General features: G+C 40.1%; 2 protein-coding genes across 6 annotated transcripts in view; one reads left to right on the top strand and one right to left on the bottom strand.

Moving 5' to 3' along the window:
- BTBD19 (BTB domain containing 19) overlaps positions 1-8,182 on the top strand; it is a 93,161-nt gene extending 84,979 nt beyond the window's left edge. For all 3 annotated transcript variants that reach the window (XM_082365136.1, XM_082365138.1, XM_082365140.1), the window contains one exon: positions 4,606-8,182. In XM_082365136.1, the coding sequence (XP_082221262.1) occupies positions 4,606-4,779 (174 nt within the window). In that variant the 3' untranslated portion in view covers positions 4,780-8,182. The remainder of the gene's footprint in view (positions 1-4,605) is intronic.
- EIF2B3 (eukaryotic translation initiation factor 2B subunit gamma) overlaps positions 1-24,120 on the bottom strand; it is a 153,414-nt gene that overhangs the window by 49,677 nt on the left and 79,617 nt on the right. The window lies entirely within an intron of this gene.

Genomic DNA, 24,120 nt, shown 5'->3' with positions numbered 1-24,120 from the left:
GCTTGAACTCGTGTCCCCTGCATTGGCAGGCAGATTCTTAAGCACTGCACCACCAGTGAAGCCCCCATTTAATTGTTTTTAAATGGTATTAGAAATAAGAATTGATATTTTAAAAGAAAACAAAATAATACCAAAAAACCTCAAAGAGGCACCGGCAAGATCTGGGTAACTGGTTAATTGCTCTGGGCCAGGAAGATGTTTTGGATTTGTATAAAATAAAGTAAGAAATCAGTAAATGGAAATGATAAGACATTTAGAAATAGTCATAATTTTATGTTTAAAAAAATAATTTAAAACAAGTTGCCAACCATAGAAAAAGCTTATTACAATAAAAATTATATATATATATATATATATATATATATATATATATATATATATATATATATATATATGAAAAATTTGTGGGAATCCTTTCAGTGATGAAAACTCAGAGGAATGGTATAAAATTTTTAATCTTCAAAGTCTATAGGATCTTTGAAAAGCTCCCTAAGAAGCTTTTTCTTCTCTTCATCTAACATAAAAAGAATTTTAAAAATGCTTTTAAAAAGGTCTATGATAAAAAAAGAAAAGGAGAGTGGAGAAGAAAAGATCTTAGAAAAGCAGAACAAATAATGAACAAAAAGTTAAAAGTCTAGAAAACCTAGGACAATATAAGCCATTAGGATTATTTTTATAGACCTATTTTTAAAATAGTAAGTTGTATATTTTAGAATTTTAATTTGTAATGTTTAAAATTTAAGGGAAATCAAGCATCTTTTTATGATCTTAAGAACAGGAATACCAATTTTTAAAGCAAGGAACAAAACCAATAGGTATTAATTATGACAATTATTAATAATATTATTTTAGAATAAATGAGGAATGTATACATGAAATAAATATTGGGAACAATGCAAGGATAAGCATTTACCGTTTAACTGCAAAGATCAATGGCTTTTAAAGTATCTTCATAGAAGTCCTTAGCTGGTCTGTATAATTTACTATTTTAACCATTTTCAAGTGTATAGTTCTGTGGCATTAACTACATTCACATTGTAGTGCAACTGTCACCAACATCCATCTCCAGCACTTTCTCATCTTCCCCAGTTGAAATTCTGTATCCATTAAACACTAACTCCCCATTCCCTTCTTCCTCCTAGCCCCTTGCAACCACCATTCTACTTTACGTCTTTATGATTCTGACTACTCTAGGAATCTCATATAAGAAGAAGCATACAATGTTTGTTTGTTCTTCTTGTGACTGGCTTATTTCACTTAGCATAACGTCTTTACAATTTATCTATATTGGAGCATGTGTCAAAATTTCCTTCCTTTTGAACTCTGGATAATATTTCATTGTATGTATGTACCACATTTTCTTTATCGATTCATCTGTCTATGGATACTTGAGTTGCTTCCACTTTTTGGTTATTGTGAATAATGCTGCTATGAACATGAGTGTACAAATATCAATTTAAGTCTCTGCTTTCACACACACATTTCTTAAATTTTTATCATGGAAAATTTCAAACATACACAAAATAAGAGAAAAACATAATAAATTCCCATGTGCGCATCAAGTAGTTTCAACAATTATCAACATTTTCTAATCTTTTAAAATTTTTTGCTGTAGTATTTATTATGGGTTAAATTGTGTCCCCCCAAAAGATGTTGAAGTCCTAACCCATAGTACCTGTGAATATGACCTTATTTGGAAATATGACGTCTGTAGATGATCAAGTTAAGGTTAGGTCATTAGAGGGCCCCTAATGCAGTATGACTAGTACCCTTATAAAGGGGAAATCTGAACACAGAGACAGACATGCTTAGAGGGAAGACAATATAAAGACACGAGGAGAATGCTATCTATAAGCCAAGGATGCCTGAGGTTACCAGAAGCTAGGAGAGATGGGTGGAACAGATTCTCCCTCATAGACCTCAGAAGGAACCAACCCTGCCAATACATTGATTTCAGATTTCTAGCCTCAAGAACTGTTAAGACAATAAACTTCCGTTGTTCTAGGCCACCCAGTTTATGGAGCTTTGTTATAGCAAACTAATATAGTACTTTAAAGCATATTCCAGACATAATGTCATTTTACTGTGAATATTCCAGTATGTGTAGTATGCATTGCCAACTGATAAGGACTTTGAAATATAATCACTACGTCATTATTACACCTAATAAAATTATCATCGACTTCATAATCTCATCTAATATCCAATCCAAATTCAAATTTGTCTTTTCACAGTTAGTCTGTCTGAATCAGGATTCAGTCAAAGCCTCTCAATGTATTTGGCAATTTCATTTTAAAAAAGTTCCCCTTCCTGGGACTTCCCTGGTGGCACAGTGGTTAAGAATCCGCCTGCCAATGCAGAGGACATGGGTTTGAGCCCTGGTCCGAGAAGATCCCACATGCCACGGAGCAACTAAGTCCGTGAGCCACAACTACTGACCCTGTGCTCTAGAGCCTGCTTGCCTAGAGCCTGTGCTCCGCAACAAGAGAAGCCACCACAATGAGAAGCCCGTGCACCACAACAAAGAGTAGCCCCTGCTCACCGCAACTAGAGAAAGCCCGCGTGTAGCAACTAAGACCCAACGCAGCCAAAAAAAAAAAAGTTCCCCTTCCTTATTCCCCTGACAAGCCATATGATTAGAGAGGGCGGATCACCTGTCTTGTAGAATACTCCATGTTCTAAATTTAGCTGGTTGCTTTGTTGGAGTGTCTTTTTTTAACAGCTTTATTGATGTATAATTTATATACCATAAAATTCACCTTTTTAAAAAAAAAATTTAATTAATTAATTAATTAATTTATGGCTGTGTTGGGTCTTCGTTTCCGTGCAAGGGCTTTCTCCAGTTGCGGCAAGTGGGGGCCACTCTTCATCGCGGTGCGCAGGCCTCTCGCCACCGCGGCCTCTCTTGTTAAGGAGCACAGGCTCCAGACACGCAGCCTCAGCAATTGTGGCTCATGGGCCTAGTCGCTCCGCGGCACGTGGGATCCTCCCAGACCAGGGCTCGAACCCGTGTCCCCTGCATTGGCAGGCAGATTCTCAACCACTGCACCACCAGGGAAGCCCAATTCACCTGTTTTAGGTGTACAACTGAACGAGTTTTAGAAAATTTACAGAGCTGTACAACTATCACCACAATCCAGTTATAGAACATTTCTATCACCTAAATAAAATCTCACATGACTGTTTGCAACCAATAAATCCCCTCTCACCCTCAGTTTCAGACAATCACTAATCTGCCTCCTATCTCTATAGATTTGCCTTTTCTGTTTTTTAAAAACTTATTATAGGGACTTCCCTGGTGATCCAGTGGGTAAGACTCCACACTCCCAGTGCAGGGGGCCCAGGTTCGATCCCTGGTTGGGGAACTAGATCTGCATATGTGCCGCAACTAAGAGTCTGCATGCCACAACTAAAAGATCCCACATGCCTCAATGAAGATCTGTGTGCTGCAACTAAGACCCAGCGCAGCCAAAATAAATAAATAAATATTAAAAAAAATTATTACAGCCATTCTAGTGGGTGTGAAATAGCATCTCATTGTTTAAATCTACATTTCTTTAGTGACTAACAATATTGAGAATCTTTTTATATTCTTATTAGCCATTTGTATATTTTCTTTGGTGAAGTGTCCATTAAAATCTTTTGCCTATTTTGAAATTGGGTTGTTTATCATCTCCTTGAATTCTAAGTCCTTATGTTTTTATTTTCTTAATGGTATCTTTTGAGGTTTGAACGGTGACTTTAATTTTGAGGATATAAAATTTATCAATCCTTCTTTTATGAATTATGTTATTGGTGTTTTAACTAAGAATTCTTTCCCTAACCCAATTTCACAAAGATTTTTTTCTAAAACTTTTACAGTTTTAGCTCTTACATTAGGTCTGTAATCCATTTTCATTTTTGTGTATGGAGAGAGGTTAGGGTCTAAATTAATTTTTTTGCATGTGAATATCAAATTGTCCCAGCACCATTTGTGTAAAATACTATCCTTTGCTCATTAAGTTTTGACTTCTCTGGTGAAATTCAATTGACCATAAATGTAAGGGTATATTTTTGCACTCTCAATTCTGTCCCATTGCTCTATATGTCTATCCTTATGCCAGTACCATACTGTCTTGATTATTATAGCTTTATAGCAAGTTATGAATTGGAGAAGTATGAGTTCTTCAACTTTTTTGTTCTTTTTCAAAAGTGTTTTAGTTATTCTGGGTCCTCCGAATTTGCACATAACATTTAGGATCAACTTGTCAATTTCTACAAAAACTTTACCGGGATTCTGATGGGTTTGTGTTGAATCTAAAGATCAGTTGGGGAGAAATGCCATCTTAACAATATTGAGTTGGGATTAACATATATACACTGCTATACATAAAACAGATAACCAATAAGGACCTACTGTACAGCACAGGGAACTATACTACATATATATAACTGAATTACTGTGCTGTACACCTGAAACTAAAATTAACTATACGTCAATAAAAAAATAAAAAATATTAACCTTAAAAGAAAAAAAACCCAATATTGAGTCTTCCAATCCAGAAACACTGGAATGTGTTTTCATATACTTAAACTTTATTTCTCTTGCCTTTTGCCTCACTGCAGCCGAGAAAGCAAGATGGTTCACCAGCAGCTCTACTGGAGCCATCCAAAAAAATTCGGCCAGGGTTCTCGCTCTTGCCGCATCTGCTCAAATCGGCACAGTACGATCCAGAAATATGGCCTCAATATGTGCCACCAGCGTTTCCTCTAGTACATGAAGGACATCAGCTTCATTAAGTTGGACTAAGTGAACTTCCTTGAATGGGTCATCCAGGACATCGACCTTATGCAGAAACAATGCTAGCTCTTTGTATGTAAAATAAAAAATTTAAACTTCAAAAAAAAAAAAAACCCACAAACTTTATTTCTCTCAGCATGGTTTTGTAATTTTCAGTATTATGTCTTGATCTTCTATTAAATTTATTCCTAAGTACTTTATTCATTTTGATGCTATTATAAATGGAGTTGTTTTCTTATAATTTCATTTTTATTGTCCATTGACAGTATATAGGAATATAATTGACTTTTGTACATTGATCTTGTATCCTACAACCTTGCTGAACTCTTACTAATGCCAGTAGTTCTGTGGATTCCTTAAGATTTTCTACATATAGGATCATGCTGTCTACAGATAAAGGTAGTTGTACTTCTTCCTTTCCAATCTGAATGCCATTTATGTCTTTTTCTTGCCTGAATGAACTGGCTATAATGTTAAATAGAAAAAGCCAGAGAGGCCATTCTTGCTTTGTTCCCATCTTAGGGGAAAACATTCAGTCTTTCACTATCAAATATGACATTATTTAAGTTTTTTGTATTCTGTAAGTTTTTTGTAGATACCCTTTATCAGGCTGAGGCAGTTCCCTTCAATTCCTAGTTTGTTGAACATTTTTTTTTTCCTTCTAATTTATTTTATTTTTGGCTGCATTGGGTCTTCATTGCTACGCGCAGGCTTTCTCTAGTTGTGGCGAGCGGGGGCTACTCTTTGTTGCGGTGCGTGGGCTTCTCATTGCAGTGGCTTCTCTTGTTGCAGAGCACAGGCTCTAGGCGCGTGGGGTTCAGTAGTTGTGGTATGTGGGCTCAGTAGTTGTGGCTCATGGGCTTAGTTGCTCCATGGCATGTGGGATCTTCCCAGACCAGGGCTCGAACCCATGTCCCCTGCGCTGGCAGGCAGATTCTTAACCGCTGTGCCAACAGGGAAGCCTTGTTGAAAGGTTTTATCATGAATGGGTGGTGCATTTTTTTTTTAATAAATTTATTTATTTATTTATTTTTGGCTGCATTGGGCCTTTGTTGCTGTGCGCGGGCTTTCTCTAGTTGCAGTGAGCGGGGTCTACTCTTCATTGCAGTGTGCAGGCTTCTCATTGTGGTGGCTTCTCTTGTTGCAGAGCACGGGCTCTAAGCGCATGGGCTTCAGTAGCTGTGGCTCAAAGGCTCTAGAGCACAGGCTCAGTAGTTGTGGCGCACGGGCTTAGTTGCTCTGTGGCATGTGGGATCTCCCCGGACCAGGGCTCGAACCTGTGTCCCCTGCATTGGCAGGCAGATTCTTAACCACTGCGCCACCAGGGAAGCCCGGGTGGTGCATTTTTAAAAATGTTTTTTTCTGTGTCTATTGAGATAATCATGTAGTTTTTAATCTTTTATTCTATTAACATAGTATATTAATTGTTTTTCAGATATTAAACCAATCTTGCACCCTTAGGATAAATCTCACTTAGGCATGGTTGCTGGATTCATTTTGCTAATATTTTGTTGAAAATTTTTTCACCTATGTTCATAAAGGATATTGGTCTTGTGTTGTCTTTATCTAGCTTTGGTATCAAAGAGTTATACTGGTCTCATAGAATAAGTTGGGAAGTATTCCTTCTTCTTTCATTTTCTGGAAGACTTTGTGAAGGATTGGTATTATTTCTTTTTTAAATATCTGATAGAATTCACTAAAGAAGCCATCCTTACATTTTGAAGCCTCAAAGACGTTTCTTTGTTGAAAGATTTTAAATTACTAAGTTGATTTCATTAATTGCTCTAGGTCTACTCAGGTTTTCTACTTCTTCTTGAGTCAGTCAAGATGTATAGCACATGATCCTTGTGGCTCAGACTATAGCACACTGATTAACCCAGGACTCTCCTATGCTCTCAACTCACATCTGTTCTCAGTATATTGCTATGTGTGAGCTTTTTTTTTTTTTTGGCTGCGCCATGCAGCTTGCAGGATCTCAGTGCCCCAACAAGGGATCGAACCCAGGTCCCTGCAGTGAAAGTGGTGAGTCCTAACCACTGGACCATCAGGGAATTCCCTATGTGTGAACTTTAACCCAATACTCTAATTGATTCCAGTTACTTAAGGGAAGGAAGGACTGGAACCAGCATCTGCTGAATAGTTATTATGTGCCAGGCATTTTGCAATGTGCTTTCACATCTTCACAACATCTCCGTCTTCCTTTTACAGATTAGGAAAACATAGACTCAGAGAGGTTAAGTAAGTTTCCTAGGTCACAGAGGTAGACAGTAGTAGAACTGGGATTGAAATGTAGGTATTTGGACTCTAAGGCTTTTCTATTACCTCATAAGGTCTCTCAAGCAACTTCTTTCTTTTCTCCGTATATAATCCTAGGAGTTCTATATAGATGAAGCCCTGCTCCAGTCTCACATATAAATCCAAGGCAAGAAAGGTAGAATGCCTGGCTGTAATTTAAAAAAAATCCCTGCTTTTGTACTTGTTCCCTTGCTGAATACCCTATTTAGGAGTTCATCAACCACTAGAACCATTCAAGAAGGAATTTGCTAAGGAATGGGGTTCTAAGTGTTGACCTAAGACAAGCCTAGAGGAACTCTTTATCATTCTGCTTCCCAGTTTCTAAGCAGATGTTAAGAAATGCTATCAAAGAAGCAGCTGCCTGTTTTGGGCAAATTACTTTTAAATGTCAAGGAGTTCAAAGACCAAGCTGTACCCATGTTTCGTTTCAATATTTGCTTACCCAAATTTTCTCCTCATATTAACAACTCGAAGTACTGTGTGTGAAGGACAAAGGTTTAAGATCTCCAGATAAGCTGGAAGAAAGACTGCCACATGGACACTAGTCTTCAGGATTATGCAGGACTGAAGACTCAAGATTTTTCTGAGAGCTTTGCTTTAACTCAAAGAAAACTGAACACAGAGCTATGTGTACCACCCACATTGTACAAAACAAAACAATGTAAAATTACAGAGCTAGGGAACAAAAAAGCAGTTCAGAAAGGCAGCCCAGAAGGAAAGAAATATATCCATGAAAGAGAAGATAAACACTGAAAAAACCCCCACCTAAACCCCCAAAACCAAGTAATTACTATGGTTAAAATCATACCAGTTGGGCTTCCCTGGTGGCGCAGTGGTTGAGAATCTGCCTGCCAATGCAGGGGACACGGGTTCGAGCCCTGCTCTGGGAAGATCCCACATGCCGCGGAGCAACTAGGCCCGTGAGCCACAACTACTGAGCCTGCGCGTCTGGAGCCTGTGCTCCGCAACAAGAGAGGCCGCGATAGTGAGAGGCCCGTGCACCGCGATGAAGAGTGGCCCCCGCTTGCCACAACTAGAGAAAGCCCTTGCACAGAAACGAAGACCCAACACAGCCAAAAAAAAATAAATAAATAAATTAAAAAAAAATCATACCAGTTTTCTCCCTAGCAGAATAAACTTAAGAATTTAAATGCCCATATCTCTTAATAACTCTAAAAAGAGGTCTGAGTTCCTTTAGTTAATAATAAGATCTATAACCCCCACGCCAAACCCCAAAGATCTTAAGGGATTCAGATGCTCATTTCCTTCAAATCTATAGAATAGAGACAAAACTCCCTCCCCAGAATCATCATGTGCGCAGGAGAAACTGAGTTGTTTTTATCCTGTTCATTGCATAAGTTATAGCAAAGGCCAACTGGGAGTTCTATTCCCTGACATGCTCATAGTACAACGCTCATTACCTAGAAGAATGAGTAGAAAAAGGCAGATAGGTAAAGAAACAGATTATGGTAACTGCATGTTTAAAAAGTGAAATTCATCTAGACACTCCATGTGGACACACTATTAGACTTCCAGCACTGCTATGAATGGGACTGCAAGGATTTCTAGCCTAGTGGGAGAACTGGCATATATGCTGAGACAGTCCACAACAACCTAGTGAAGAACGAAAGCCTCCACTAACCTAAACTGAGTATGTCCTAATAGTTTATATGGCTATACAGAATGACTTTTTCCAAACCAAACCGAGTCCAAATTTGGGGACAGGAGAATAGCAAGGAATGGGAACAGAATGACAAAAATTCAACTGGACAAAAACTCAAAATACAGAAGAAACTTAACTCTAACATACGCTTCTCTTTGCATAAATATAAATGTTGACAGGTGAAGGAAATGTCATGGATGCCTCCTGAATTCAGATGCCAGGAGATCTGAAACTTGAAACAATGACTCATAAGAACCAGAAGCAACAATTCCAAACAGGATAAAAGCCTCCTATGACAACTTAGCCATCTTGAAGTGTTCAATGCAACAACATAAACAACTTCTCTCTTTGAAGACCTTCAGACAATCACCTTCTATTTTGTTTGGCCATCTTAAACATGTTCCAACAAAGAAGCATCTTCTCTCCCACTAGAAGAGCCAGAGCTAATTCCTTACTGCCTAATCATTACAATTTAAAAGAAACTAGAGACCAAGGTGTGCTTGAAACAACCAAGGTTGTTCATAAGTAGAGGAAAGAGAGTGATCTATGAAGCATGGCTACTTACTAGTTATCTATAATTCTAATGAGACAGATTTTGGAGTAAGCACCTATAACATAACTACCTGGTAGCTGTTTATAGGAAGGCACCTGCCATACCACCCCAAATGCCTGATCTTGTTGGCACCGTAGGTCACAGGAATGACAGATTGTTGATCGTTAGGAGTGCATATGGAGTTACCAAACCAAAGGTCTGCCTATGCAGCAGAGTGAGCTATGGTGCTCAGACCCTCTCCAAGAAAAGCAGTTGTACTGAAGTGGAAGCCCTGGACTCAAAGCAGCAGAGACTGCCAGAGCTGGAAGAGTTCTTAAGAGTTCTAAGTGCTGTTCCTCATTGTACCGAGAGAAAAACAAACAGAAATGATTTTAGTCCATGTCAAAAACAAATCACTTGGACTTCCCTGGTGGTGCAGTGGTCAAGAATCCACCTGGCAATGTAGGGCACATGGGTTCGAGCCCTGGACCGGGAAGGTTCCACATGCCGCGGAGGAACTAAGCCTGTGCGCCACAACTACTGAGCCTGCGTGCCCCAACTACTGAGCCCGAGTGCCACAACTACTGAAGCCCACGCGCCTAGAGCCCATGCTCCGCAATAAGAGAAGCCACCGCAATGAGAAGCCCGCACACCGCAACGAAGACCCAATGCAGCCAAAAATAAATAAATAAATTAATTAAAAAGAAAAAAATCACTTCACTCCTCTACGAGACAGTCCCTAGCCTATATTCATTGAACACCTACTACATTCCAGGCACTTGGGATACAGAAGCGAACAAAATGGACATGATCCCTGCATGAAGCTTAGAGTTGAATGGAAAATCAATTACTGTAAGTATGCAATAATTGTAAAAGGTGAGCACAGAGTATTACGGAAGCATATAATGGGGGACCTAGTCCAGGGTGGAAGATGACAGGAAGCTTCCCTTTAAGCTTAAACCTGAAAGAAAAGCAGGAGTTAGCCAGGTGAAAGGGGTGGAGAAAATGAGATGGGCACTCTGGGCAGAGAAAATAGTACATGCCAAGACTCTGAGGTAGACTGGTGAGTATGAGGAACTAAAGTCGCCCAGGACCGCTAAAACACAGAAAACAAGAAGGGGAGAGGCACAAGATGAGGCTGGAGAGGTTTCTCGCCATGTTAAGGATTTCTGTTTTTATTCTAATCTTGAGACTAATGACCACTTGTATTCTGTGATATCACTGGCTTAATAGTGAGCTAAGTCAAAGTTGAAAGGCAGCTTGGTGTAGTAAAAAGAGCACTGGACTAAGAGCCAGGATTCTAGTTCTGGCTTCACCACTTAAATATGGCATAATCTTTCTTCATGTCAGTTTCTTTGTTATAAAATGGAATATTGTGCTTCATAGAGTCCGAGAGTTTTCTGGAGCTGCTTTGGGAATTGCTACAGGAAACCTGAATCAGAAAAAATCCCTGTTCTATGTTTCATATCTCAGGCTTCTATGTAAGATTTTACTTAAAGAAAAAGTTCCACTTCCTTAAGAGAAAATTGGAAAATTATTGCAATTTTTAATCTTAGATAATATATTCATTAATTCAACAAACATGGAGGCCCATCATATTATCTCCTTGTTGCAGTTATTAAGATGATCAGAAATTATGCACTTAAAGTGTGTTGCATGGTATTTGCCATATATTAGGCACTCATTAAATGATAACTATTATTATTATTATTATTATTATTATTATTATTATTATTATTATTATTATTATCATGGGCCAAGTACCGTGCTTGGTACCAGGAACACACAGCTGAAATAGACAGACGTTGCCTTTAGGAACTCATAATCTAGTAGAGAAGACTACGTGTTAATCTATTATGTATAATGTGATAACAGTGTAGGAAGCTAGAACAGAAAAAGATGCAGTGAGCTGTCTAAGGGAGCAAGGATAGGATAAGGTTTCATAGCCTGAGGTTGGTTCTGAATGCTGAGGAGAAATCTGCTACGAAGACAAAGCAGGAACAGGATATTTCAGATTGAGAAACTAGCATATACAAAGGCAAACAGGTATGAAAAACAAAACAAACAACAAAACCTAGGATACAATGATAAAGGTTAAAGCTGGAGGGGTAGCCAGAGGCCAGATTATGGAGAGCCGCCTACAATGCTTAGATGTCATGTTAAAGAGCTTGGATTTTGTCTCTTAGGTGATGGAAAAACCATGGAAAGTTACTGTTTTAAGGACATACATATACATGGTATGCTGGCTTATGTATTAACTTAGCTGATCCGGAATTATGTTATGCAAAATTCTCTTCTCTGAATCGTTCTGAGTTAGCAATGGCTACAAGAGATATTCTGTGTGACATTTAGAAGGCAGAAGGAAAGCTGCAGACACATTTTTTAATGCTCTGAAGGTCACTGGATGGTGCTAAGTATTATGGCAACCTGTGTATGTCACTGAGACGCTAGCTCACCTAGCAGGCAGAGAACAGTACCCAGACCTGCAGTTCCTCCGGATCCTACCAGATATCCTCCTTCAGCTTCTCTGGATTCCTGAGCCAAGCACTGTGTAGCTCTGTGGTGAAGGATGTCAGTTCTCCTGCAGATCACCCACAATAATGAAGCTAAAAGTGGTGAGAGACAGATGTGGGTTCCTGTTTGTTCTTGCTCTTGTCCACATCCAGCTTTCCTTCTGACTGTTGGTCTAGCTGACTGATAGCGATTTCAGGCTCAACACTATACAGAAGCAACAACATGCACACAGAGCTCTACCAGCTTCCACAAGTGCAAAATAATCCCTTATTTTATATCACTCATAGCAGTTCTACTTCTCTGATATAGAAATTGCTACCAGAAGTGGTCCTGGAAGAACAGAACCTCCAGCTCTTGCACGGCTAGAGTTACATCATATTCGGAAGATTTTACAAGACAACCTGCTCAGGCACTCCCACCCTTTGGGGTTCAACAGTTGGGTAAATAAATTTCTCCTGAGTGGTAGATGTGCTAGGTACTGAACTGTATTAAGTATATAATACTGAATGAAACACAGCTCTAACCTAGTAATCACTTTATTGTTTGTAAACCTCTAAGACTTCCCTTTGCTTTTATTAAACCTTCTTATATTATTCTCTGTGCTTCAGAGAAACTGAGTAACTCAGTTACTTTTGCTTTCCTTTCTCTGTGTCTTTGCTCATGTGGTTCCTTCTGGAATGCCTGCCTCTATTCGTGTGCCACTACTCCCAACATGTATAAATCCTTAAAGCTCCAGCCTCACATGTAATTTTCTCCTTAAAAAATTCCCAGATTCTCCTAATCTACTGAGGTTTTTTTTTCCTTTCTAAATACTTACGGAATTCTACTGGAAAAATCACTTATAGTACTAATGTTCTATTCTGCATTGTGTATCTCTATCACCTCTTTCGGGGAAGGAAGATTTGAGACTTGATCATCATAGCAGCACACTGTGTCCAGAACAGTGTATTACATGGCAGGCACTAAATACTTACTGAATGTCCAGAAGAGTATACATTCTGATAAGAGATATAGACTCATCAGAAACAAATGTTAGAGACTTCAGGAGGGTCCTGACGAGTTTGGGTGTACTTCAGAATATTCCTGGTTGGTCCAGGAGAGTTGGCAAGGTTAGGTGCACAGTAGGGAGTGGGAAGAAAGGGGTAGGAATGGGACAAACTACTGAATGATACAGTTAGTCCTAGTATGACAGGCTCCCTACAGTCAGGGTAGCAGCTATTAGCTAGCTATGCTGAGGACGTCCTCCCAACCTCACTTCCACCTTAGGGACTGCCTAACATGCAATATGGCTCATATAACCTTAAAACGTTCTCAGTTTTTCCCAAGTTAAAATATTCTTTTTCAAACTTTCCTTCTCCTCTTTCTAGTTCTACTTCTATCCTTCACAGCCAAATTTCTCAGAATAGTCCAACGTGCTGTCACCATTTAACATCTTCCACTCTACCCACTTTGATAAAGTCATTAATGACTTCCATTTTAGTAAAATACAGTGATCATTTAAAAATTATCATCTTACCTAACCTCACAGCCACATTCAACACTACTGTTACTTTCTTCCTCTGGCTTCTGTGACGTGTGTTCTCTTGGTTTTCCTTTTCTCTTTCTCTCTCTGATTTAAATTCCTTTGGAAGCTCATGATCCTCTAGCTGGCGTAAGCCTGTTCCTAACCCTCTTTCCTCCTCATTCTGTGCTCTTCCTAAGTGATTTCATCCATGCCCATATCTTCAGTCATCATCTATATATCAGTAATTAAAAATTTTTATCTTAGGCATAGTGCTAACCTCTGAGCTCCAAGTATATATTGGGTTGCCCAGAAAGTTCCTTTGGGTTTTTTTGTTTTTTTAAAAACATCTTATTGGGGTATAATTGCTTTACAATGGTGTGTTAGTTTCTGCTGTATAACAAAGTGAATCAGCTATACATATACATACATCCCCATATCTCCTCCCTCTTGCATCTCCCTCCCACCCTCCCTATCCCACCCCTCTAGGTGGACACAGAGCACCCAGCTGATCTCCCTGTGCTATGCAGCTGCTTCCCACTAGCTATCTATTTTACATTTGGTAGTGTATATATGTCCATGCCACTCTCTCACTTCGTCCCAGCTTACCCTTCCCCTTCCCCGTGTCCTCAAGTCCATTCTCTACGTCTGTGTCTTTATTCCTGTCCTGCCCCTCGGTTCTTCAGAACCATTTTTTTTTTTTAGATTCTATATATATCTGTTAGCATACGGTATTTGTTTTTGTCTCTCTGACTTACTTCACTCTGTATGACAGTCTCTAGGTCCATCCACCTCACTACAAATAACTCAATTTCGTTTCTTTTTATGGCTGAGTAATATTCCATTGTTTATATGTGCCCCATCTTCTTTATCCATTCATCTGTCAATGGACACTTAGGTTGCTTCCGTGTCCTGGGTATTGTAAATAGAGATGCAATGAACATTGTGGTACATGACTCTTTTTTTTTTTAAATTATTTAATTATTTATGTATTTATTTATGGCTGTGTTGGGTCTTCGTTTCTGTGCGAGGGCTTTCTCTAGTCGCGGCGAGCGAGGGCCACTCTTCATCACAGTGCGTGGGCCTCTCACTGTCGCAGCCTCTCTTGTTGCAGCGCACAGGCTCCAGACGCGCAGGCTCAGTAGTTGTGGCTCATGGGCCTAGTTGCTCCACAGCATGTGGGATCTTCCCAGTCCAGGACTCGAACCTGTGTCCCCTGCATTGGCAGGCAGATTCTCAACCACTGTACCACCAGGGAAGCCCCACATGACTCTTTTTTTTTTTTTTTTTTTTTAAGTTTCATTTTATTTATTTATTTATGGCTGTGTTGGGTCTTTGTTTCTGTGCAAGGGCTTTCTCTAGTTGTGGCAAGCAGGGGCTACTCTTCATCGCGGCACGCGGGCCTCTCACTATTGCGGCCTCTCTTGTTGTGGAGCACAGGCTCCAGACGCGCAGGCTCAGTAATTGTGGCTCACGGGCCTAGTTGCTCCGCGGCATGTGGGATCTTCCCAGAGCAGGGCTCGAACCCGTGTCCCCTGCATTGGCAGGCAGATTCTCAACCACTGCGCCACCAGGGAAGCCCCACATGACTCTTTTTGAATTACGGTTTTCTCAGGGTATATGCCCAGTAGTGGGATTGCTGGGTCGTATGGTAGTTCTACTTTTAGTTTTTTGAGGAACCTCCATACTGTTCTCCATAGTGGCTGTATCAATTTACATTCCCACCAACAGTGCAAGAGGGTTCCCTTATCTCCACACCCTCTCCAGCATTTATTCTTTGTAGATTTTTTGATGATGGCCATTCTGACTTGTGTGAGGTGATACCTCATTTTAGTTTTGATTTGCGTTTCTCTAATGATTAGTGATGTTGAGCATTCTTTCATGTGTTTGTTGGCAATCTGTATATCTTCTTTGGAGAAATGTTTGTTTAGGTCTTCTGCTCATTTTTGGATTGGGTTGTTTGTTTTTTTGATATTGAGCTGAGCTGCATGAGCTGCTTGTATATTTTGGAGATTAATCCTTTGTCAGTTGCTTCGTTTGCAAATATTTTCTCCCATTCTGAGGGTTGTCTTTTCGTCTTGTTTATGGTTTCCTTTGCTGTGCAAAAACTTTTAAGTTTCATTAGGTCCAGTTTTTGTTTACTTTTGTTTTTATTTCCATTTCTCTAGGAGGTGGGTCAAAAAGGATCTTGCTGTGATTTATGTCATGGAGTGTTCTGCCTATGTTTTCCTCTAAGAGTATTATAGTGTCTGGCCTTGCATTTAGGTCTTTAATCCATTTTGAGTTTATTTTTGTGTATGGTGTTAGGGAGTGTTCTAATGTCATTCTTTTACATGTAGCTGTCCAGTTTTCCCAGCACCACTTATTGAAGATGCTGTCTTTTCTCCAGTGTATATTCTTGCCTCCTTTGTCAAAGATAAGGTGACCACATGTGCGTGCGTTTATCTCTGGGCTTTCCATCCTGTTCCATTGATCTATATTTCTGTTTTTGTGCCAGTACCATACTGTCTTGATTACTGTAGCTTTGTAGTATAGTCTGAAGTCAGGGAGCCTGACTCCTCCAGCTCCGTTTTTCTTTCTCAAGATTGCTTTGGCTACTCAGGGTCTTTTGTGTTTCCATACAAATTGTGAAATTTTTTGTTCTAGTTCTGTGAAAAATGCCATTGGTAGTCTGATAGGGATTGTATTGAATCAGTTCCTTTGGGTTTTTCTGTAACATCTTACGAAAAAGCTAAAGGAACTTTTTGGCCAACCCAATATATAAAACTTCCTACTTTAAGACATCTTTGGGCTTCCCTAGTGGCGGAGTGGTTGAGAGTCCGTCTGCCAATGCAGGGGACACGGGTTCTATCCCTGGTCTGGGAGGATCACACATGCCATGGAGCAACTAGGCCCGTACGCCACAACTACTGAGCTTGCACTCTAGGGCCTGCGAGCCACAACTATTGAGCCCGCGCGCCTCAACTACTGAAGCCCATGTGCCTAGAGCCTGTGCTCAGCAGCAAGAGAGGACACCACAGTAAGAGGCCCGCATATGACAATGAGGAATAGCCCCCGCTTGCTGAAACTTGAGAAAGCCTGCGTGCAGCAACGAAGACCCAGTGCAGGCAAAAAAAAAAAAAAAGATATCTTTACCTGGATGCCTTAAAAACACCTCAAATTCAGCCCAAACATTGGATCTCACCTCCACAAACTCAGTGTTCCCTATCTCACTATATATCCTGTAGCTCAAACCAAAATGTGAGTCATTCCTGACAACTTTCCACACCTCAGCACCAAGGTTCAATCACACACCAAGTCCTCATATTTTACCTGTGAAATCCTTCTCTAATTTATCCACTTTTCTTTGTCTCCACTGTCAATGCCATAGTCCAAATTACCATTACTTCTCCTGGATTACTACAATACCCTCCCTTACCTGGTCTCGCTACATCCTCTCTTACCCAACTCCAATCCATTCTCCACACTACATCCAAAGTTATCTTTTCAAAGGGCAATTTGATCATGTCATTCTCCTACTTAAAATCCTTTGGTGGTTAGGACTGTGGTAGATTATTTTCAAAAACGGCCACAATTATTCCCCTCTCTGAACCCACAACTCTTTGTAAAGTAACTCTGCAGTTCCTCCCATCAAGAGGTAAAGTTTATTTTCCCACCCCATGAGTCTGGGCTGGCCTTGTGACTGCTTTGACCAAAAGAATATGGTAGGAATGATGCTGTTTCAGCCCTTTCTCCAATATATAAGATTGAAAGGGCTTACTAGGCTCTGTCCTTAAAAACTCCATGCCAAGAGTACATTCAAACACAAGATGACATGCTGGCTCCATTAATGTCCTCTTCCAACAAATTTATTTGGCTTCTACTTATGTTAGGGCATGTATTAGATCCTAGGGTTAGTAAGACAAATAAAATACAATTGTTGTCCTCATCTAACTTATAGTCCAGAGCAACAAAAGTTACAGATGTTTTCTAGAATCTCTATAGTATATAGAAGAACACAAAGGAAGAAGGGTCAGTTTTGTCTAGTGCAAAGACAGTCAGGAAAAGCTTCAAAGAGAAGTGATATTTTAGCTGAGTCTTGAAAGAAGAGCAGGTATTTAGCCAGGGATGGAAGGGTAACTTCGGTTGAAGGAGTTCCAGGAATGATGAAAGCAAAAGGACAGAAGTGTAAAAAGAAATGCATAAGTCAGAGAAGTAAAAGCAACTCTCCATAGCCATATGGTGGAGTGTTGAGTATGAGGTTGTATTGGGGGAATGGTAAGATATAAGGTTGGAGGAGTAAGCATGGTTAGATGACTAAGGGTCTTAGGAATTTGTACTTTATCCTATAAGAATGTATTTACAGGTGTAGGAGAAAGAAATAGTAGAAAGCAAAGTTGAAAATTCTGGAAAATGTTGAAAAAACTGACGAAGCAAGATTCCAGGGGAGGCAGAAGAAAATGGGATAAAAGACATAAGTGAAGAGTCTGGTCCTAAATAGGAGAAAGGAAACTTCTAAGGCTACAGAAAAGGAACTGAAGATGGGTCTGAGTAAAGATAAAATCATGGGAAGGGATAGTATGCTGGGGAAATGAGCATCTGTTAGTTAGGATTCTCTCACAGAAGGAGAAAGCAGGGTCATTTTCTGAAGCAGGAGAGTGGTGGATAGTTGATAATAGCTGCTGAGTGAAGTGGAAAGGTGGTCCAGGACAGGTGTAAGAATGCAGAGTGGTTCTTAGGGCTCAGCCAAGATTGGGACCGTGAATTTATAGTGATGCCAGTCTACAACACTGCATAATATTTCTCCTGAAGACTTTAATAGAACAGATGTAGGAGTGGACAAAGTAAATGTTAAGAGTAACCCAAAGTTGAGGGTTATGAGGGCAGATATAACAAAAGAACAATGAGTGAGGATATGGAAGGAAATGCCTAAAGTAATATAAGGTCTAGATTGGATGAAGAAGGAAATGAGGGTGAGAAAGAGAAAAAAGAGAAAGAGAGAGGGAGGGAGGAAGAGCAGGAGGAAGGGGTGGTAAGTGACTAAAAGATATAAGGGGACTGAAATGAAATAAACAGGATCCTGGGTAAAGATGGCAGACTGAACACACGCATTAAGCCCTATTCCTTTTGAAAGCTCATTAAAGTGACAGTAAACAGTTTTTGTTTTGTTTTGTTTTTTTAAAGTTTATTTTATTTATTTATTTTTGGCTGCGTTGGGTCTTCATTGCTGTGCGCAGGCATTCTCTAGTTGTGGTGAGCGGGGGCTACTCTTCATTGCGGTGTGCGGGCTTCTCATTGCGGTGGCTTCTCTTGTTGCGGAGCACAGGCTCTAGGCAGGCGGGCTTCAGTAGCTGTGGCATGTGGGCTCAGCAGTTGTGGCTCACGGGCTCCAGAGCGCAGGCTCAGTAGTTGTGGCACATGGGCTTAGTTGCTCCGCGGCATGTGGGATCTTCCCAGACCAGGGCTCGAACACGTGTACCCTGCATTGGTAGGCGGATTCTTAACCACTGTGCCACCAGGGAAGCCCAGTAACTGGTTTTTCGATTTTGTTTTTGAAGGCATTACCCCCAAAGACAAAGATTAGGAGAGGAGAGTACAGTAACAAAATTTTAGAAGCTGTAAAGAAGGACAGTGGTAAGAGATTTAGCATATCTAAGAAAGTTGAATCCTAAACCAGCCATAAGGAAAGCTGATTTGTACTGCAGAAGCCCTGAAATGATCAGGAATTGGTAGCACAGCTTTTAACCACCTAGAAAGGAGATTGGAAGATTTTTCTCTGAAGTCTGTAGCCAGTCCAAAAATAAAAAAATAAAAAGACTTAAGAATACTGACATGGCGGTTCTCTTATAAATAACCCTATCTACCATAAACAAAACCCTCAGAATGGGAGAAAATATTTGCAAACGAAGCAACCAACAAGTGATTAATCTCCAAAATATACAAACAGCTCATGTAGCTCAATATCCAAAAAAAAAAATAACCCAATCAAAAAATGGGCGGAACATCTAAATAGACATTTCTCCAAAGAAGACATACAGATGGCCAAAAGGCACATGAAAAGATGCTCAACATCACTAATTATTAGAGAAATGCAAACAAAAACTACAATGAGGTATCACCTTACACCGGTCAGAATGGCCATCATCAAAAAAATCTACAAACAATAAATGCTGAAGAGGGTGTGGAGAAAAGGGAACCCGCCTACACTGTTGGTGGCAATGTAAACTGGTACAGCCACTATGGAGAAGAGTACGGAGGTTCCTTAAAAAACTAAAAATAGGAGACTTCCCTGGTGGCGCAGTGGTTAAGAATCCGCCTGCCAGTGCAGGGGACACGGGTTCGAGCCCTGGTCCAGGAGGATCCCACATGCCGCTGAGCAGCGAAGCCTGTGAGCCACAGCTGCTGAGCCTGCACTCTAGAGCACGCAAGCCACAACTACTGAGCCCATGTACCACAACTGCTGAAGCCCACATGCCTATAGCCTGTGCTCTGCAACAAGAGAAGCCACCACAATGAGAAGCCCACGCACCACAACGAAGAGTAACCCCAGCTCGCCACAACTAGAGAAAGCCCATGTACAGCAACAAAGACCTAACGCAGCCAAAAAATAAAAACAAACAAACAAAAAACTAAAAATAGAACTACCATATGCCCCAGCAATCCCACTCCTGGGCATATACTGGAGAAAACCATAATTCGAAAAGATACATGCACCCCAATGTTCACTGCAGCACTATTTACTATAGCCAGGACATGGAAGCAACCTAAATGTCCATCAACAGAGGAATGGATAAAGAAGATGTGGTACATATATACCATGGAATATTACTCAGCCATAAAAAAGAACAAAATAATCCCATTTGCAGCAACATGGATGGACCTAGAGATTGTCATACTGAGTGAATAAGTCAGACACAGAAAGACAAATATCATATGATATTGCTTATATGTGGAATCTGAAAGAAAGGGTACAAGTGAACTTATTTACAAAACAGAAGTAGAGTCAAGTAGAAAACAAACTTATGGTTACCAGGGGATAAGGGGGGTAGGATAAATTGGGACATCAGGATTGACATATATACACTACTATATATAAAACAGATAACTAATAAGGACCTACTGTATAGCACAGGGAACTCTACTCAATACTCTGTAATGGTCTATATGGGAAAAGAATCTTAAAAAAAAAAAAGAGTGGATATATGTATATGTATAACTGATTCACTTGGCGGTACACCTGAAACTAACACAACATTGTAAATCAACTATACACCAGTAAAAATTTAAAAATAAATAAATAAATAACCCTATCTATGTCACCTTATAGATGTAAGAGTTAAAAGTATAGAACAGTTAAAGTTTCAGTGCCTATACTGAACAAGACACCTTGGGAAAGGTTCCTCCCCCCTCCCCTCAAAGAACTGCAAAGTGGAGAAGTACTCTAGGAGTTACAGCTGGTAAGTAGCAGTGGGGATACTAATATAGATAAACAGCACGTATTTCAAGACTTTCCACACCAACAGGAAAATAATCAAGAATGTGAACCCATTTATCATCATCTGTAGTCCCAGAAATAGAGATCTGGCCATGATCTTTGAGGCTCTGACTTAAGTTTCTGTCTTTTTTCCAAGATGAACGTGTGAACATTTTATTCCATTTTAAAAGATATCATTTAGAAGCTTGTTTTAATATTTTCATTACCCTTCCAGTAATAAAACCCTTGACTAGTATTCAAAAGAAAACAACATAACATTGGAGAAAAGCTACATGATTTTCTTATTAAATATTTGGCACAAATACCTTTACTTATGAGTTATTAAAAACACATGTCTTTCAGAAATAAAATGGGAATTTTAGAGCTGAGCAGTGGGGGGGGGGTTTTAAAGAACAACTAAGCCAATTTCAGCTGGGGAAACTGAGGCTTAGAGAAGCAAAGTTATTTGCTCAGCGTCATACAGCTTTTGTCTCAAGACTAAATTCTAAATTCTCTGGACTTGAATTTCTAGTACCATGCTCTTTCTATCAGTAACATTCTTTTCCACTACATATAATGCCTTTCCAAGTCAGTAATGCATCAATTCAACATGTGGCAAAGGTGTTGTGCTTTCTCCAAATCCACTGAGGTAGTACGAATTTGGGCCCAGTGGAGTGAAGTCACCAGTACTGTCTGATAACAGAGGGAGAATGCCTCTGTACCTGACCATAGACTCAGCAGGACTCCTATTCCAAGTGTCTACACTATCTCACTTTCCAGGACCAAATATGCCTGAAGCCCAACAAAACAGAACACTCTCTTTGCAATCAAGCAAATACTCCCTCCTCTGCTGGAAACAGAGAAAACAGACGGGATGTACATTCCATCATCACTGTCTTTTTCTCTTACAACCAATACCTATAAAAGTAAGAAAACTATAAAACAAGAGGTTTCTGGCTCTCTATATACACAAACGCCTTTTCCAAGATAACTTTGGTGACTTCCCAATAGGAACTAGCCCCCACCTTTGGAAATTCAGTTTGAAAAGAAAGACAGGAAGTATTGTATTCTCATATTCAAAAAGTGCTTGAAAATCTGAATCTAATTAACTATCCCACCATCTCACTGAGGCCAGGAGGAGCCATAGGAATAGGGTCATAGGAATGGGAGGAACATTTTTACTGCTCATTTATCCAGCCAGCTGCCCTATTACAGCTATACACCAAAGACCCTGAATCACTGGGGGGGTAGATTACAAGTTAGAAGAATGGAATGGAGAGAAAAAAATCTGCCAACAATCAAATGTGCAACCTAGTCTTAGGAAACTGGTAGAAGATCTGGCCTTAATGGCCCCAGCATTTACCCAAGGCCCTGAGCTCAATAGGTATGAAGGAAAAATATACCTCCATCTGCTCTTCATTTTCACCTTACCTCTTGGCTATGTCCACCTTCTTTGATCACATCATGCTCAAACCTTGCTCTCTTTGGCAGGGACCACTGGGACTATGGTATTTACTAACGGTTCACCACATGGAGCAATAAACTAGTTCCCAGGGAGGGTAAAGAGAAAGCAGGAGACAATCTCCACCTTCTAGCTGTAATTATAGAAACATATGACTCTGGCTTCTAAGAACTTTATGTCTAAACCTGCCAAATCTAATGTTGCATAAACATCAGTGCTTGATGGATGCATAAATGAGTCAGGTCCCTTGTTTCACATAATAATAGATAACCACAAGTAGTTCTTTCTGCATTCCAGAGGACAAAATCCCTTTACCCTTTGAATTTTGTCAATCTAGCAATGCAACGCTGCGTTTCTTTTTAGGTCTTATACCTTAAATCTATCCTGCGTACTGCTGTCAGACTACCTTTCCAGAATCCTGAATTATAAATATTTCTCTCCTCAAAACGTCTTTAATAATTCCCCAGTATTCAAGGCCCTCTATTTTTTAAAAAAATTAATTAATTAATTTATTTTTGGCCGCGTTGGGTCTTTGTTGCTGCACGCGGGCTTTCTCTAGTTGTGGTGAGCGGGGGCTACTCTTAGTTGTGGTGCGCGGGCTTCTCATTTGTTGTGGCTTCTCTTGTTGTGGAGCACAGGCTCTAGGTGCGTGGGCTTCAGTAGTTGTGGCACATGGGCTCCAGTAGTTGTGGCATGTGGGCTCCAGTAGTTGTGGCACGTGGGCTCAGTAGTTGTGGCTCGTGGGCTCTAGAGCGCAGGCTCAGTAGCTGCAGCGCATGGGCTTAGTAGCTCCGCGGCATGTGGGATCTTCCCGGACCAGGGCTCGAACCTGTGTCCCCTGCATTGGCAGGTAGATTCTTAACCACTGCGCCACCAGGGAAGCCCAAGGCCCTCTATTTTTGTACCAACTTAACTTCCCAGCCTTATCTCCAAGTGCTCCCCAGTAGGGATCTTCCATTTGGGCTAAACTGTTCCTAAATAAGTCTTGCATACCCTGCCTCCACACCTGTGCTCAGAGCATTCTCCCCACACAGGATTCAGCTTCCCATGTCCCTTTCCATATCAGATCCAAATCCATCCTTCAAGTCCAAATTATTCGATTACCTTTTCCTGACCACCTCAGCCCCTAGGGTTTGATGCTTCCCCTGAGTTCTTAGAACACTGTTGGCCGTAATTGTTCAGAATCTGATATTGTTTGCTATTATTTGTTAGGCTTTTATATGCATAATCTTATATTCCACCAAGGCTAATGAACTCTTTGAGATAGTCTCCTGCCTCCTTAAATACCAAAACAGTGGTTTAACAAGACGAGGAAACTCAATAAACATTTGCCGGTTGAACACTGCGTTCCTGAAAAGTAGAAAGCATGAACTAACAGAAAAGGCCCAGGTCTGTCACTAACTAGATAATGATATGGAATAAACCCTTCTTCCTTTGGCTTTCAGTATCATTATTTGAAATATAGGGGACTGGACCAAACGACCTTCTAGCTGTGACAGTTTATGATTCTAAAATATCTATAAATAAGACCATATTTTCAATACATTAAGAGATACCCTTTCACTGCATCTTTATGTTGAGCTCTTCTAAAATAAAAAGAAACCATCCTCTGTTTCCTAAAATTTGATTTTGATAAATGGATTAGGAGAAAAAAAATCTGTAACAAACCCTTTGCTTCTTTTTTCACAGAAAGAATTTCAGATCCAGTCAGCTATATCCTGACTGCGGTAAGAAACAAGCTGTGTTAACAAGGTCCCATCACAGATACTCTTTATAGAGAGGGAGAGGAAAACAAACAAACAAAAAAAACAACAACAAAAAAACCCCAACTCTAGTGGGGCTGGTAAACTACAGCCTGCCAGTTGGATGACCCTGCTGCCTGTTTTTGTAGATAAAGTTTTACTGGAACACAGCCATGCT

The sequence above is a fragment of the Balaenoptera borealis genome (genome assembly GCF_965194805.1).
Source record: "Balaenoptera borealis genome assembly, chromosome: 1".
Lineage (NCBI taxonomy): Eukaryota > Metazoa > Chordata > Mammalia > Artiodactyla > Balaenopteridae > Balaenoptera > Balaenoptera borealis.
Note: the sequence above shows the minus strand (reverse complement) of the source record. Positions and strands in the feature narration are given on the sequence as shown.